This window comes from Empidonax traillii, unplaced genomic scaffold, assembly GCF_003031625.1.
Source record: "Empidonax traillii isolate 1590-97213 ecotype Southwest subspecies unplaced genomic scaffold, ASM303162v1 scaffold723:size436081, whole genome shotgun sequence".
NCBI lineage: Eukaryota > Metazoa > Chordata > Aves > Passeriformes > Tyrannidae > Empidonax > Empidonax traillii.
Window position 1 is genome coordinate 238,490 of NW_020955916.1, and position 17,383 is coordinate 255,872.

At 36.0% G+C, this 17,383-nt stretch overlaps 1 protein-coding gene across 6 annotated transcripts in view; it reads left to right on the forward strand.

Annotated features, from left to right (window-relative positions):
- Positions 1–17,383, forward strand: part of CNKSR2 (connector enhancer of kinase suppressor of Ras 2) — a 210,948-nt gene that overhangs the window by 83,771 nt on the left and 109,794 nt on the right. For 5 of the 6 annotated variants that reach the window (XM_027900407.1, XM_027900408.1, XM_027900403.1 and 2 more), the window contains exons 6-8: positions 3,470–3,589; positions 10,116–10,175; positions 14,999–15,067. In XM_027900407.1, coding sequence (XP_027756208.1) covers positions 3,470–3,589; positions 10,116–10,175; positions 14,999–15,067 — 249 coding nt within the window. The remainder of the gene's footprint in view (positions 1–3,469; positions 3,590–10,115; positions 10,176–14,998; positions 15,068–17,383) is intronic. The other variant, XM_027900406.1, reaches the window with a different exon arrangement.

Consider the following 17,383-nt stretch of genomic DNA (forward strand, 5'->3'; position numbering starts at 1 on the left):
AAGTGTCCAATAGTTTATAGGGAAACTTGTATGATTCTGTAAGTATGTAACACAAGCACGCTTCTTATACTTCCAGAAGAAAGTAAAGAAGTTGTTATTTTCTTGTAGCAACTGCAAGTTTTGGATGGTTGGGCAGAACCCAGGCTCCTAATTCCAGAAAAATTACTTTATGTTCCCAAAGTCTTGAAAATATGCCAGAATAAGAAAACTGAAATAAAATGCATAGTATTCTGAAATTAGAAGAGCAGTTTAATTAAAACCAAATTAGTTAGTCATTCCTTGGAAGTCCAAGCAAAGTGAATGTGCCAATTTGCTGTACAATAGCAGTGAGTCTTAAATTCATAATCCTCCTACGGGAAACATCTTTTCCCCTCCAAAGGAAAGGACACGCAAATAAAACATTTTTCAATTAAATGAATTTAGTGGACAGAACTATTCCATAATTACTAAGCAGATGATTCTGTGATTAAGTCTCATTATCCAAAGTGGCTGTTTCTTGAGCAGTTCTCTTTATGGGTGCAGGTAGTTAGGGCATGTAGTCTTACTGAATCACTCGGGCCCACTAGTGCTCTATTAGAAGAAATATAGCTAATTCTGTTGGTCAGAAACTGAGAGAACTAATTCAAGAACTTTAGTTTTCACCTTTTTTTGTACCTTCTGTTTTCTTTTGCTGTTCCCAGTCACCTCTGATACTAATACATGGTAATAAACCTGATAACATTTAATGAAGCTTTAGAAGTTATCTGTCTTAAAGTTTTGTCTTCACTGTGGTGAGTTCTGGGTAGTCGTGAAGTGGAAAATATTTTGTAGTAATGCAGCAGAATTTTGCCCTACTTATAATTTCTAGGAAGGTGGTTGTGTATGCATCCCCATATGCTGAATGAGTGTTTACATTTTGGAAAGGTCATTTCATAGAATTTAAAGTCTTAATCCGAAAGTGCATCCTGTAGTCATAAGATCTTCTCTAGAGACTTTGCTGTGGCTCATTTATTCTGCTTAGAATGGGTATGATGACTTGCTGTTGGACTGCAGTGTGAATATCTAAGGAAGCTGCAAGACCCAAAAGACAATAATCTTTTAGAAATGCATTGAAGCATATGGGAGATTTTTTTTTTTTTATCCTAGTAACTTGGGGATTTTGACATCAGTATTCCCAGAGCTCCTCTTGGAGAATATTCACACCACCTTGTTTTAGGATTGCAATCAATAAAACAGTATTGGAATGCTGATCTCCACAGGCCTACTGTGGAGTATATGCTGTACCCCTCTTATGGAGAGGCAGAGGGAGAGCAGCTGCTCCAGGGAACTATTTAATGCATCTCAACTTGGGCTTCTGTTCTGTGCCACATCCTAGACTTGACCGACTCCTCACCTTTCCCCATGCTCTGTCAAGGCAGCTGAGGACTTTTCTTTTAATGAGGAGCCATGTCTGTGACTGCCATACCTTGTGCTGGGTGGTAGGAACACTCCTTTTCTGTGCATTTTGGCATCTCTGAAATGCAACAGTTTTGAAAAATAGGAGAAGAAAAATAGTTCACTACAAGCAAAAGTTTCTCTGAAACTGCTAAGAACCCCATAAATTTTTCATTTTAGAGGAGATTAATAGGAAGAATAGGTGAATACAAGTTTAAAGATATATCAAAATTCTGTTTTCATCTGCAGAGTGTATCACATGGAGAGCTGAGTGCTCTGTAATTTTTTTAAACAGTTTTTCAATAATTGTCAGTGCAGTTACAAAAGATATGAAAATACAAATAGCATGCCAACACTGACTGAAAAAAACCCAAACAGAAATCTAAGCTTTCATTTTTATTATGGAATTTTATATAATTTTTATGTTTTAAAAATGTCAGCTCAATACAATTTTTGTGTATCCAAAAGCCATTAAAAGAAACCCAAATTTCAATAAAGTTCACTTTTTCACTTCTTCCTGTTTCAGGTAAAAAATAAAATATTCTTGACCTCATTTTATATATTTCTTGGCTTCCTTTATTCAGTAATGATTCTGCATCATGACAAAGCAGAAAGGTGGTGTGTGTGGCTATGCTTGAAAGTAGTATTTTTTCTGGAAGAAGGTCATGTTGGTAATAAAAATTTTATTATACTTTCTGTTTGATTCTGGTTTGGTTTTTCACCCTGAAACATTATTTCTCAATAAAATAACTGATCTATATAGAAACTAAACTTTTAACTGTTTGTAAATAGTTTAAAGAGGAGAAAATCCCAGTGTCCTAGTCTGTAACAGGATTAAGATTTCACTGTAATTGGATTTATTCTTTTTTTCTTTTATAACCTAAATTTTTTTATTTTCTTTTTTACATAAGATATTTCTAGATTGTTGTTTGGAATTATAATGGTGATTTGGCAAAGTGGTTGTATCCAGTTTTATATTATTTTTCCATAACGTTGTAGATATTTTTTACTGCAAAGCTATAATTTGCAATCTTGGAAAATTGGCTGATGCAGCAGTTTTGTGCACTTGTGTTTCACTCTTTTGAGGAGACTGGTTAGGTTTCATCTTTTGAATTTGAGAGCAGTTAAGCTGGTTCTTAATTGATTTTGGAGAGACCTGCAGTTTTGGGGCCAGAAGAATGTCCTAATCCCTGAATTTGCTGACAAAATTGTATCTGGAAACTTAAACAGGGAAATCATTCAAAGTTGCTGAAAGAGAACTTCATGGAAAACACTGAAAGTCTCAAAGATCACTTTCTTACAAAAATATGAGAGAAAGATAGGAAAACCTCACAGCTTTTCTGCTTCTGAGAAGAGGGTGTTCAGGGAGTGAGAGATCAGGAGATAAACAGTACCAATTTGACAGTCCCAGCCTTTTTAGAAACTTCTTCTGTCTTGCTGCAGAGAAACTGCCCACGATAACAGGTGTAAGAGTTATCCCATCATGTAGTGGTGATTTATTGTAATCTCCCTATCTGCAATAGTAAATCATGCTTGGCAGCTGTAGAACATGAGAAATCCAGTCCAAAGACAATTAACTTGTTTTATTAGTGTAGAAAAAACTTCAGAGTTAATGGGAGTTGCCTGGCATCATTAAGAGCCTGATTTTCGTCTGCCCTGACCTTCTGCATATTCAATGGAAATTAGTGGGGTTTGGGGCACTTACTGTCTTTGCAAAAGATGTGGCCGGGATTGGGGTTGGAGCTCCCCACAGGCTCCCCCTGTGCTTGATCACAGCCCAGAGGACGTGTGAGAGCAACTCACACAGTCACTTTTTCTCTCTGCTCAGATGCAAAAGCATTTGCCTCTCTTCTTCCCTGGTCTGGTGCTGTGTTAGTTTGAGGTCATCACTGAAAATGTATTTTGTATTGCACTGCTCACCAAGGCCTTTCCCTCTCCTCCTTGTTTTTATCTGCCTTGTCCATACTTAAAAAACATGATGGTTTAAATTGTATGTTGATATACAAATAGTTTGCAGTGCTTATTGTGACATTTTCTTTTCTTTTTTCTTTTCCAGTGTAAAACTCTCTCTGGAGTCTGTGATCACATTATCTCGCTCTCTTCTGACCCGCTGGTTTCTCAGTCTGCCCATCTCGAAGTGATCCAGCTGACAAACATCAAGCCAAGTGAAGGGCTGGTAAGAAGTACGCAGTTAATCAAACCCACCATCCAGGATGAGAAAGTGATTTTTTAAAAATTGGTTGACTATATGGAAAGGAATAGGACATTTTAGCCTTTCCTGTTTTAAAACTTGAAAATAGTTTGATTCCCCATGCTAAATTGGTTTCTCATGCAGCTGGGCCAACAGGGATGTATTTTGTAAAGCTGACTGAAGTATGCAAAGAGTTCGGTGAACAGGGAGAAATGAGTAAGAAGTTCTTGCCATTTATACCAGCTTCTGGAAAATGGTTCAGATTGTTCTAGGATCTTGAAGTCTGAGGGGATTTAAATTACTAAGATCAACTCAACCAAGAAGTTTGCGTGGGCTTATGCACAAAACCTGTCAAATTCTGGAAAATGTTTCATAGTATCTCTGGGTTATAAAGCTATTTTATGTTATTCAAGGGCTCTATAGCACTGCTGACAAGTAACTCATTGAATTTTATTGCAAGAACTCTGCATTCCTAATCAGGTGCCTGTAAAGGCTCTCAGTGCAGCCATCCTATGTTTGTTCTTAAAGAGCTGACCATTGATCTTTTGTTTGCTCAAGTAATCCAACACCCACTGCATGGAAAAAGCCAACACTCATAACGATTCCAGCTGTATGATTTTACATCTCTAATACTATCACTTCCCATAATTTTTGAAGGTAGAGTAGAAGGTGATCAGACTACTGTTAATTTTTTTTTTGCCTAAAGAAAGAGCTTTTGTAACTTCTGCCCAGACTTATTCCATTTTCTTGAATCTTCTCAAAGATCTGTACTCTTTGCAGCATGCTTTTGAAGTTGTCTGGATGTTGTACTTTTGGTGAATATTTTGGTTTGTGGGTTGGTTGTTTCTGGGTTTTGGGTTGATTTGGGGTTTTTTGACAAATTTAGTATGCCGAGGTATTTAGAAAAATTGTACACTAAATTAATTTTACATTCTTTTGGAAAATCACTGTTAAAATATGAGAAAAATCCCAAACACTTGGATGAGTAAATATTGCCCCATCCTTTGTTTTAGTCTGCAATTTGTTTCCCCTTCCTCCACTGGCTTTCTTTTTTATCTCTGAATTCATTTCAGAGTTGTCCTTCAGGATACCAGCTTTTCATGGATTCTCCCCTCCCTCTTTTCCCCTCCCTTACTCCTGTAATTTTAACTCTTATACCACTTCACTGCATTCAACCTTTTAAAATCCTATCTTCTATTGTAATTAGGAAATCTTCTTCCCCTTTCTCTTGATCACCTTTTTAAGAGTTCTGACCATTTATATCTGAATTTTAATTTTTTTTCTTTCTGTCTTTGTGACTATTTTGTTGTGTTTTTTCCCCCTCATTTAAGTCTTTGTGTCAGTTGATGTTAACCATTAGTGACTGAAAAATGTTGAATTTTTTTTTGTAAATAAGAATGTGTTTCATGGGTCTGTTCCTGCTGGGTAGCTGATGAGAGAATCTCTTTCCTTCTTTGTGCCTCTGTTTTACACTCTCTGTCTGTCTGGCCTGTTTAAACTGGAAGCTCTTCAGGCAGGTTTTTTCTTTTACTGTGCTCGTGAACCAACTCAACAGGGTCTTGATGCTGACTGAGGATTATCATGTCATTGTCATAAAAATAATTATATGTATTTTTTTCTAAAAAGGAAGATAGCGGTCATGCAGTATACAAGCCTTAGAAGGATACAATGCTGTTTTGACACATATTTTTTCCCTTCATCCTTACCTGTATTCCACTATTCTGTTACCTCTGCATTGTGCCGTCTCCTGTAGATTGTGAGCTCTCCAGAGCAGGCACCAAGGAAGGCATATTTGCACCAGAAGGGTGAATATCATAACCTTTCTCTTTGTATCAGTGCCAATCTTCCTAACAGATCACCTTTGTCACGTTGTTCTTGGTGCTTTATACGCTTTTGGGTTGTTGGGCTTTTGTTTCTTTGTTTTTTTTAAACTAACATCTTTCAGTTAAGATACAGTGGATGCATATCAGTGCTGCCTCACTGAGTGCTAAGTGTGTCAGTGTGAGAATTTATGGTGGAGCTTGGAAGTGAGAATATTCTCTGCACATGACAAGCACTTGGATGAATGTGAAGCTCGATAACTTCTGGACCTTCTTCCAGGATTTGTGCAATGATGGAGGTGGAAAAAGAATCTACTTTCCTCTAGATTTTTGACCTGCATGAGAGTTCTGTGCTGGCTCTACTAAGCACTAAATAAAATGTTCTATAAAGATGGAAAGGCTTCAAGCAGAAGGAAAAAGACAAGGACGGCTGCTAACTGGGAAGATTTTTTTGTCACCTATCATAAACAGAATATCTAACATGTCTCAAATTCAATAGTTAAGAAGCAAAAGTAAATCTGGGAGAAAAAAAAAGGAAAGAAGAAGAGAAGCAAATTAAAAGTTTGGAAAACAATGTATTTCCCTAAACTCATGATATATATATCATGGAATTAAGAAAATGTTTGGAGTTTTTACGTCTTAAAAGAGATTGGAGCACTATCAGAATGTTTTAATCAGCACAAATAGTTCCTTCCCTGTATTTGATCTATTCTTGTGGAAACGTAAGTATTTGTCAGAGGTAAATGTAAATTGTCAGACCAATACCTGAATGCAGAAGGAATGAGTAAATGTGTTGCAGGATTTACCATGTCATACAGATATTAAAACTAGCTACCACCTATGACTAAATAACCTGTCAAGCAACTAAACTTGTCAAACAGAAAATGTTGTTGTGATGTGGGGAACCTCTTGTGTGCTGGATAAAACAGTGTTATGGGTCTGTTTTGGGACTGGTGTTTTGGTTTTCTTTCCCCTTTTTCCCTCCTCCCTCTAACCCTGGTCTCTTTCCCAGGTGTGGGTATGTGACTGGATGCAGTCAAGTGTTCTGCAGTGAGCGTTGCTGGGGGAAGAGATACAGCCCACAGTGGCTGTGCAGTAAGGGTGAAAAGAGTTTTCAGGGTAGAAAGTTATTTAAAAAGCCGTAAAATTGACTAATGTGGTCAGCTTTGCAATCACCAACTTACTCCAATGTGTGATACCCTTGTTTCCTTTTTTTTCCCCTTTTTTTTTTTTTCGAGGGCTTCAAAGTTGTTTCTTCTCTATTCATGAGCAGAATTTAATTTTGTATGTTTTACACTACTGATGTTCTACAAAGAGATAAAACTGACTGGCTTAGGTAGTATCTTTTCCCATGAAACAAACTTAAAAATATTGCTGCTTGACCGAAAACAGTGAGTGTATTTTGACAAAAAGCAGGAAGCCAAGTTTTCCTTGGGTAGTTTCTCTGCAACAGTCACTTCCTATTTTATCTTTATTTTTATTATAGTACAGAATATCAGACAACTGTAGCAAGGGTTAATCTTGAATTCAGATTTTTTCATGTTCATATAATCACTTTAATCCCAGTCAGGTAAGGTACTGTGATGTGATTTCAAGCTTACTAGATTTAGAAATGCAAAGATAAATTCACCAGAACATGAGAGTGATTGTTCAGAGTTCCTTTTTGCCTACTGAAGCAAACACAAAAGACACATGTCATGTAAAAAAATCACTCATGAAATAAAAGTTGTAGATACAGCAGGGTATGGCAGCTGATGACTCCCTTTGGAGTCATTCCCTTTCCAGGAATCCAATGTGCTACTATACCTATTATTTCTCCTGAATTTTTTTTTGTTTGATATACTGGAGGAGCTGGGAAATAATTGTGAACAGGATTGTGTGAGCTGTTTGGGGTTAAAGAGGCACGGGCATCTTTGGAGGGCTCCGTTAAAATAGTGTCAAAGTAAAAATGTATGTGATAAAATAGAATTAGTATCTTCTTTTCCATTCAGCATTGCACAAAATATTTTAGAAGTATATCACATTCTGTTTCTATTGTTATAGAAAAAAAAAAAAGGGCAAAACCAAAGAAAGAATAAAAAAGAAAAAGAAAAAAGTCACAAGGTCTCTTTTCTAACCCTTGACTGAATCACCAAGATAAAATGTAATGATTGGTTTGAATTTAGAGTTCTACCCATAACTGATCAGGATAATCTTGCATGTAATTAAGCATGGCTTACTTGTTCTTTAATCTAGACATACATTTATTCCTGATTACTAGGTTGGTTAGCTTATGGTTATTTTAGTCATATAAACTGAATTATCTTTCCTTCCATTTGATGTAAGTGATTCTTGTAAATTCTTAGGGCCCATGGCATTATCGTTGAACACCTAAGATGTGTATCTACCAATTTGTTTCAGTACAAATGAAAACAGTGCACACTGATCTCCCCTGTGTTCTTGATTGCTAAAAGTACTGTTGATATTGTGCAGCCACAAGGCGGCAGAGAGGGGAAAACTTGTAAATGCTTTGGGTATTCTTGTTTTCATTCCAAATAAAACAACTGAAGCCAGAAACATTCTCTTCTCTGTACCATTTCCCATATATTGTTCACTTAAAAGGGGTGGAGGAACGTGGCTGAAAAGGGGCTCAGTTTTCTGTTGCAAAATGTTTCCTCTCCTCATTTAAAAGCTACTTTTTAACAAGAATTATTAATTTTTGCTCTTGCAAAATTAATGTGACATGGTACTAATGTAATGTTTATTAATTTTACACGTGTGGAATAAATACAATCTGAGGTGGGGTTTTTTCAGCTTCTCTCTTCCCTCTTATTGTGCAAAGTCTTGATCTTAGCCTTTAAAGAGCATTCTACAAAAGTTCTTTTTCCTCTTTTCTTTTTTCAAAGTCTTTTAAATTTGTGGGAAAGACTAGATTGGATGTGAATTGCACTCTACCATGATAGTACACTTGGATGACACTGCTATCCTTTGGAATAATGCTTTGCACAAAACTAAACACTGCATAGCCATTAAATGTGAGACTGTATCCTCAGCTTTCACCCTAATTTTTAAAGTTAAAAGCAGTAACTCACTAATTTCTTCAGGAATTGCTCTCTGTGGGGACTCAATGTTCCTGTCACCGTGGTCACTGTGATTTTAGCTCTTGCCATGTTGCAGGATGTATTGCCCGGTCACTTAGATCTGGATCCTGAGAGGGATTTAGACCCTGATTGTTGGTGGTTTGAGGGCAGGTATATGTGCTAAATAACAGGTACCAACATATCTCAGCCCTCTTTGTGGCTCCTTACACTTTCTGTAAGATGTGTGTATATTAGTGTTTCCCTACCTCACAGGGGTGTTGTGAGGATAAATGTATGAAAAAAACATTCTATATTTGAGATAATTAAGTGAAAACTGTATGATGGAGCCAATCAAAGGACAAATTACTGAAGGTACATAGAGACGCTGGAAGTTTAAGGGTGATGTTAGGGTTTTCTGACTGTGTAGTAATGAGCTTGGTTTGTTACCTAGATGATCAGATTCTTGATTTGTTACCTTCTAGCTGTGGCAGCTCAACATGACAACTGGGTTTTGATGCCATTACCTCTATGTAATTGTGCAGAACAGAATTGGAGTTCCATTCTGAGCCCCCTATCCTGAGAAACTCATAAAGGCCCTGTTTGTTTTTTTTACTGGGAATATTATCTACTTTGTTAAGTGAGGTGTACTTCCTTGTTTCTGGTACCAAAATATCTGTGAGTTCTAGTCCCAAATCAGGTTAGTCCAACTTGATACGTCTTTTTTGCCTCTGTACCATACTTATCCACTAGTAAGTGAACTCCGTTCCTCAGGTAGGGACAGATTTATTTGTGGCACAGTGATTAAAAGGAGAAAAAGTCTATGGAGAGGATGTTTACCTGCTTTCTGTGAAGTGTTTGGGGAAAAGGAGAGTCCTCAGAAGTTGTTGAGTGCTCAGTGTCTGTCAATTATGTCTACTTTTTCCTTCTCTCAGTATCACAGTGGATGCTGTTAAAATGTTTGAATTAAGGCTTGATGAAAAAGCATATTTGAGACACTGTCTTAGACTACCCATGCAGGAACTTCTGTCTGTTCATAAGCTATCCTTCCTTCTTTGTATTTTTTAAAAGAAGAGGTATAGCTAACAAAGCTGATGTTTAAGTTTGCATCATTGAGTTTTGTAGCTGAACTGTCCACTGAGATGAGTGGGGCTGTGAGAAAACCTTGCAGCGATATTGCAGGGACAATTCTGAGTGTTTGTTTGCAGTTTGAAAGTTACATTTGCAGTGTTGCCTACTGGAGACTCCAGATCTTTTAAAACCCAGTGTAGTTTTCAAAGCAAAATGGAAGTATTGGTCATACTAAGGCAGTTTGTAATTTTGGGGATTTTTGTAATCAGATGTTATATTTGTAGTTGAAGGAGTGTATTGAAAAAACTGGGAAGTATTTATGGACACAACTGTGGTAGAAGTTTTAGTTTCCTATTGCTAATTAGGGCCAAAATAATTTGGGCCGTTCCTCTTGAAGTGTATCAAAAAGCACTCTCCTCATGGCATGTATTAAAATCCATAAAGAAATCCTTAAAGAAAGCAACAAGAAAAGAGAGATTATTTTAGAGATATGCAAGTTTTGTTTGGATGGTGATGGTTTGTGAAACACTTTAAAAATTCTTTCCCATGATGTCTTTTTCTTAGGGTATGTACATTAAGTCAACATATGATGGTCTCCATGTAATTACTGGAACAACAGAAAATGTAAGTATTGTTAAAACTGTATGTTCAGGCCTGGAAACCATTTTGACCTTACCTGTGGTTAATGCTTTCCCTTTGCTATAGACTACGTTTTGCTTGCAAACGTGTGCTGGTTGGCTGTTGGGGACCGATGGCATGTTGGACAGCAGGGATGCTTGTGCTTGTTAACCTCAGAATTGGAAGAGTTGTTCCCAGTTAAGGACCAGGGGAATCAGTTTTGATTTGTTCTTGCAAGACACCTAAAATGCTGCAGTTGATCAAGACAGGAAGCAGCTTCCTTGGAGTTATTTTGCTCTGTGAATAAAAGATAAATGTCTATATTATGTTTAGGCTGTTATGCTGGAGTTTGCCGCAGAATTAGACAAACAGCTTTTATATTTTCCATCTATCAATCTTCATTTTGTAATAAATGAATGCATGAAAATGGACATCCCTTTACATTGACAAATAACTATATATTTTTGCATGAACTTCTGAGTAATGCCTATGGAAAGGAACACTTATTACCAGTGTGCTAATTATCACTGAAGGCATTAAAGAGCAAGTAAAACATAATAGACTACGTTTCAAAAGCCTTCGAAATACAACCTCCTTTCCTTGTACACCATATTTAGAGAACTGGCTGTCTGTTAGGAGGTGAGCAAAACGATAATTTTGGGGGAAAAGGCTTCTATTCATGATCTTCAGTTAATACAGAACAATCGCTAAACAACACTGAACAGTTCCATAATGGTTTAGGCAATTCATTTCAAAGGTTTTGATGGCATTTTCTTGAAATGAAGCTGTCAGAAATGTTTGTTTTATTCTGCTAGTGTATCATCCTGTGGGAAATGCAGACTAACTACATGGTATTTAGAGCTGCTGCTTCTGATCTGCCATGAGGTTCTGTTAACATCTCAATAAAATAGGAATATTGTTTTCATCCTTTTCATAGGAGCTGCAATCTGATAGCCTTTTCCCTTTCTGTTTTCTGCTGCTGCTGTGGGCAGGATATTCATGGGTTATAACCAACAGATATAGATATTCTGCTGTAAAACTCATGTAAATGCCACCTGTCTTAAAATAAGGAAAATATAAATAAATTCATCCTTTAAATCAAAATTCTGGGGAGTCAGGCCTACAGCTAGAGACATCATCAGTGAGATTAGCGAAACTAAACAAATCCAACAGAACCATAGTTGAGCCTAATCTAAAAAACACATGAAATAAAGAGAATGGTTTTTACAGTTAAATTTCTCTTGGATTAAAAAAGGAACAATTTCTCTCCATGACTTACTAATGGATTTAATTTCCCAGGGGCAAAGATAAAAATAAAATCTTAATGCATTCCCTCAAAACTCTTATCTTTTGTGATTCATGAATATAATTTAAAGCTATGTCAGGAAGCTTCAGTCATGATGACTTTTCTGCTGTTGTTACTGACTCTTTCGCTCACTGTGACACCCTGGAGGTGCTCACAGTCGACCAAGAAACTGCACTCTGTTGTCAAGGGAAAAAGCCATTGTGTGTTAAAGCATTTGTGAAAATGAGTAGTGCTTTAGAGAAAGCAGGGTGTCTCCTGCCTTTAAGAACAAAGTCGCTAGCTGCTTCACACAGACACACACACACACACACACAGTTTTGATTCTGATAGATGGCAGGAGAAACATCTAAGCAGCATGGCCAGAGCAAGATCATGATAGTGCATATGTGATCTGACCTGCTGATCTTGACGTGTTTAATGCTTGCAGTACAGTTTAACTTCTAGGAAACAATAAGAATCCAAATTCTTTTCCATTTGAACAAAATTTTCTGTCCCTTTTCTGTCCGATTCTTCTCTTCCAAGTGAGACACTGGCAGACTCTTTTTGTCTGAAAGATCCCAGAAAAGCACAATGTCTCTGTATTAAACACAGTAGCATGGTAATGTTAACGTAAGGTAGTAGTTTTGTAACCACAGTTCTGCTTTTTCTGTTTGCCATTTGGGATGTTTGATGTCCAGCTGCAAAGCCCATTACAGTTTGGAGCTTGCTATTCAGCATTAGGAGTCATCTCTCCCAACCCATCAGCCCTGCAGATCAAAGCAGCTGAGCTCTGAAGCTTGAACTGTGAGAGAGCAGCGTTCCCTTACAGGTCACTGCTCCTCTCTGGTGGTCCTGTAGCATTAGACTAAGCTGAACTTTCCAGTTCATGTCTTCTGTCTTCTTTTTTTTTTTTTTTTTTTTTTTTTTTTTTTTTTTTTTTTTTTTTTTTTTTTTTTTTTTTTTTTTTTTTTTTTTTTTTTTTTTTTTTTTTTTTTTGGAAGTAACAAATTTAAAGGGTGTATTGGTCCAGCAAGAGATTTTAGGTTTCTTGTTAAGTAGCCCTTTTAAACCATGTTGGAGAGATTATTTTAATTCACAAACCAAAGGTATCCTTCAAATAAAACCATTTTGTCCTTTGGTTTTCCAATAGGAAAGAGTATTTTTCTAAAGAAATAGCATGTGGTGCATCTCCAGCAGGAATGTATCTTTGAAGGGGGTGCTCCCAGTGTCCCAATTTACTGTGCACTTATTGGGTTTGTGTGGCACCCTTAGATCACAGGGAAGAGAGACCTTTTAGAAGAAATAGCACTAAAGTCTCTGGGCACACAGCAAATGTGCTCCAGGGTGTCTAAACTGGACTTTCAGACAATGTGGTTATAGTGGGGCAATAGGACAAAGACAACATTTAGCCTAGAGAACAAAATTAAGTCTATTCTGAAGAAGAAATTCTAAGCAGATTCTGAATAGCTTTTAGGTATTGATGTGTAACCCTCAGTGACAGATACTTCCATCTCTTGTTCAGCGCCCTGTTGAACTACATTATCAGCTAATGAAGATACAGTTATGATGTGACACACTTTGTTCCTCCTAGTGGGACTTCTTGAATGGATCTTGTGCTTAAGGATCAGTATACACATTTAAAAAAATACCTTATTAATTCTCCTCTGTTTTCCTTAGATAGTTATAATAAAAGATACTATTTTACAGCAAGGTCCATTCTTTCCTGGAGAGGAAAAAGTGGTGAGGAGCAGGACTTGGAACCCCTTCATAAAACCACAGCCTTGGCACTTCTTTATAAATTATTTTTACCTCACCTTGCAGTGTGTTTGAGGCATAATTGCAATGAGGCTTTTTAATCATAAATTTTCCAGTTTGTTCTCAGACCATATTTTAATGTCTTGGCAAAATGCCAAGACAAATAACTGTTTTGTCAAGATTTAAGCTACAAGTGCTGCAGACAATATAAAGGAAAGTTTGTGTGATAATAAAGTCTTGCAGAGTTCAAAGGTAATGACACAAGATTCACTTGCATTTATATTTTAAAAGTTTTAGGTGTAACTACATCTGAGGTAAAAGAGCTGTATTACTTTGGAGGATTATAAAGATTTTAGAGGTATGAATGAGTAACTGTGATTATTGAAATGCCAGGCAGAAGACAGATTATTAGAACATAATCACCAGTGTTAAAATTTTTCCCCAAGTCACTTGGCCAACACCTTTAATGCTTAAGTCGTGCCAAAAAGTCAAGGCTGCTGTTTTTTATGTAAGTAAAATTACATTTTACCAGCCCAGCTTGATTTAGGATGTTCTGTGCAGTGTCTCTTAGGACTGAGTCGAGAGTGACCCTTCTTTCAGCCCCTCGTTTCTCTTGGATATCTTCTCTTTAAACACAGTCCTTAACTTAAATAACGAATTATGTGCAATTGTACTAGAAAGTTACAGCATAGCTATGGGACACGTTTTGAATGGGGATATAGTACACAGGTTATTACAAACAATCCACATTTCAGACCTGGAGTATTTTCTCTAGATGACCTGTTATCTCACCTAAAAATGAATTTCATTTAAATCCTTTATGTAAAACTTACAGCAGCTTTTTGGAAATCTACTCCTGAGCAACATGTTTGGTTTTTGGTTGTTTTGGTTTTTTTTGTAACAGTCAGTCTCACCTTCTACTGTGGACTTGAAGTGCCTTCATAGTCTGGCAGCCACAGTATGGAGAGAAAAATTAAAGTGTTATGACTCTATCAAAAGCTGAAGGAATTTATTTTCCTTGAGACATAGGGGTACTTATCTCAGGAAACAGTCTACTGTAAAGACAGAAGATGGGAAAATTTAAGGGGATTTCACTTTATGGAGGAGGGTGCAAGGAGTTTCTGTTGTGGTTTTTATTTTTGCTGTTATTAAGGGTTTTTTTGAGGCAAAACCAAAGAAGAAAACTACTTTGCTTTTTAAAAAGTGTCATCTTTATAGGATTTTTATTATGCTTGCATTTCTTTCACCCTAATAGGGATCCAAAACCAAAGTTGCCATCAACTTCTATGATCTTCCTAGGTGATATATAACCCAGTCTTCTCTCCTTGTGTACTTCTTGCAGATCAGCAATTTACTAAAGTTCTCTGCAACATATTGAAATGTTGTAGAATAAAAAGGCAATTTTAAGAAATTTGTTTATGAGGAATAGCCAGGTATTCTTGGTAGATTCAAAATTCAGCCAAAGATTAGCTTTCAAGGTTTAAGAGATGTCAGGCAGATGAAAGCATCCTTTTGTCATAATGGAATTAAAAAGAAATCCTTAGAACTTGGTTATCATATATATTCATATCTTTCTTAACATTTGATTTTATTGTGTAGAATAGTACAGATCATTTTTCTTCAACAAGAATGAATGGATTTACTAAATATTTCTTTAATTCTTTATTTCACAGTAGAATGTCGTTATCAATCTAACCTGATTTACATAGCTTAGAAATCATACTGCTGAAAGAGAGATGATGACCGGTAAGAACTGTATTCTTGATCATCTCTTTTATTTTAAATTCAGTCACCTGCAGATCGGTGCAAGAAAATCCATGCTGGGGATGAAGTGATTCAAGTTAACCACCAAACTGTGGTATGTATAACTATGTTCTGTGTCAATTGGAGATAGAGGTGTTATGGCACATTAGCATGTGTAGAGAAAAAATGTGTAGAAAAATGTGTTTTTATAAATAATTATTTATTCTAACATCTAAATTTTCCTTTTCTCTTTTGAAACCACATAGTTCTGAAGTCTTAAACTAAGCCCCAATCGTCTGAGTATTACAGGAGGTATCAAATTAGGCTAAACAGCTGTGGCTTGGGAGATATGTTAGGGTGTTTTCTGCTTACAAATGATCTGTTAATAAACAGTTGGTTTTAGTATAAATAGAAGTTTTGGGTCAAAGGGATGCAGGGAGTTGGAAATGTGCCATTGTGGGTTTCAGATCAATAATACTTCCTGAAAGCTGGAAAACTTAGTACTTTCCAAACCTACTGGAATGCATAGAATGTGGTTTTTGAAAACACAAGCATGTGAAATTCTCATAGGGATGACTTGGGTGATTAATTTAATTTAAAGACAGATTTTTAAAGTTGGAAAATTAAAGTCAAACAAATCTTTAGGATATGATAGGCAAGAAAATAATAATAATATAATAATAATAAAAATAATAATACCATGCAAATTGTTCTTTATGGGAAAAGATATTTGTTAGTTCCTGGTGATTTTATTTAGGATTAGTGAACTCTTAAAATGAATATACCTTTTCTTTTGTTAGAAAAAAGAACTTACTGTCAGTACAGAAAGCAACTATTCTTTTTCCAAAGTATAAAGTTTCTTAAATGTAGTGAAAGTCAATATATGGTATTAGTTACATGTGTTCTTGCAAGCATTTTAACAGACAAAAAAATAACCTATCCTGCTGTTATTAATGCAGTCATTTGTTAAAAGTGTGTTTTGTCACTCTGCACGAGGTTCCACTTCAGCCCTTAAGCCATTGTACACCATGTGAGCTCCTCTGCACAAATTAGTGTAATATTTCAGTTTACCCTCCAGCTAAGTTTGATATGAAATATACTGTACATATGTGGACCTTAGCTGATGAGAAGCTATCTTTTGAGCCATGCAGTGTAATTTGATAAATTTAAGCAGGTCAGGGTGAATTTTAATACTATTTTGGCCATATAGATTCTTCATAAGTATTGTATCCATGTATATTTTCATGTACAGTTGATGACTGATTTCTTTGTTTTTCTACACTAAGAAAACTTATTATATCAATTTAATTTGAAAAACATTTTTGAATTTTTAAATTTTGACTATCAAAATATATACACATCTGAAGAAGCACATAATTAAACATCTAGTACTTATGCTAGCCAGTTTTTCCAACAATTTCTGATGGTGCTGTAGAGCAAAGTTGCCTTGTCAACTTGAAAATTTCCAATTGGCTAGGTATTTACTCTAGTTTTCGTAGCACATCTACAGTGCATTTATTTCATGGAAAGATCAGATCTTATCCCTAACACTAATACTAATGTTTTGATAAGCCTTAAGATGAGATGTCTTATGTAGTTGGATGGAATTTTTAATGTAGGATTTGGGTGTCTTGGCTTTTGCATCAGTGAAGCTAAGTATTTTCAAATGTACAGAAAAAATAAGTATTGATTGTATTTCTAGGGAAAAGGATCATAGGGAGCTAAGACTTAGTTTAATAGGGTGAAGTGAATATGTCTAGTCACTTCTAGACTAAGTCATAGATTAAGTCACACATTTGCTTGTGCTTTTCTTTGTTCTGTCAACAATAGAATTGAAATAGTTATCATCATTCATATTGTATGCAAGTAATTTTCTGGTATTTTAGTGTTGCTTTTCCACAGGGGAAATCAACTAGGATTTTCTTAGAAATGTGGTAGCACCTCACATGGTACCTTTGCAAAGGTACACTTCATTCACTCTTCAATTTATAGAACCTGAATATTTCCTTTTTTTAATAGATACTGCAGAATTTGACAAGAGTCTAAGTCATTCCGTTTCTACTCTGGCCCTGCCATGAGGAATTTACTGTCCAGTTCTAGGAATCTGTTTTTCTGGGAAGAGGTGTTATTCCTTGCTGTGGTTCTTACTTAGGAGATAAATAATTCTGAAGATACTACATTTTGTTTTTACTGTTTATTGATTTTTTTCCCCACACATTTGATATACTGCTCTCGAGTTGAAAACACAGGGCATACATATCAATATCATATCATATGTAACTCATCATACTCATACCACTTGTATTGACTATAGAAATAAATGACTAAATTTTTCAAATACCTAAATCTAAAGCTATAGGGAAGTATTATTCACATATAACTGTTATTAAGGTGATGTCTTCTAAATGAAGAATCAAAGTATAAAACAAAA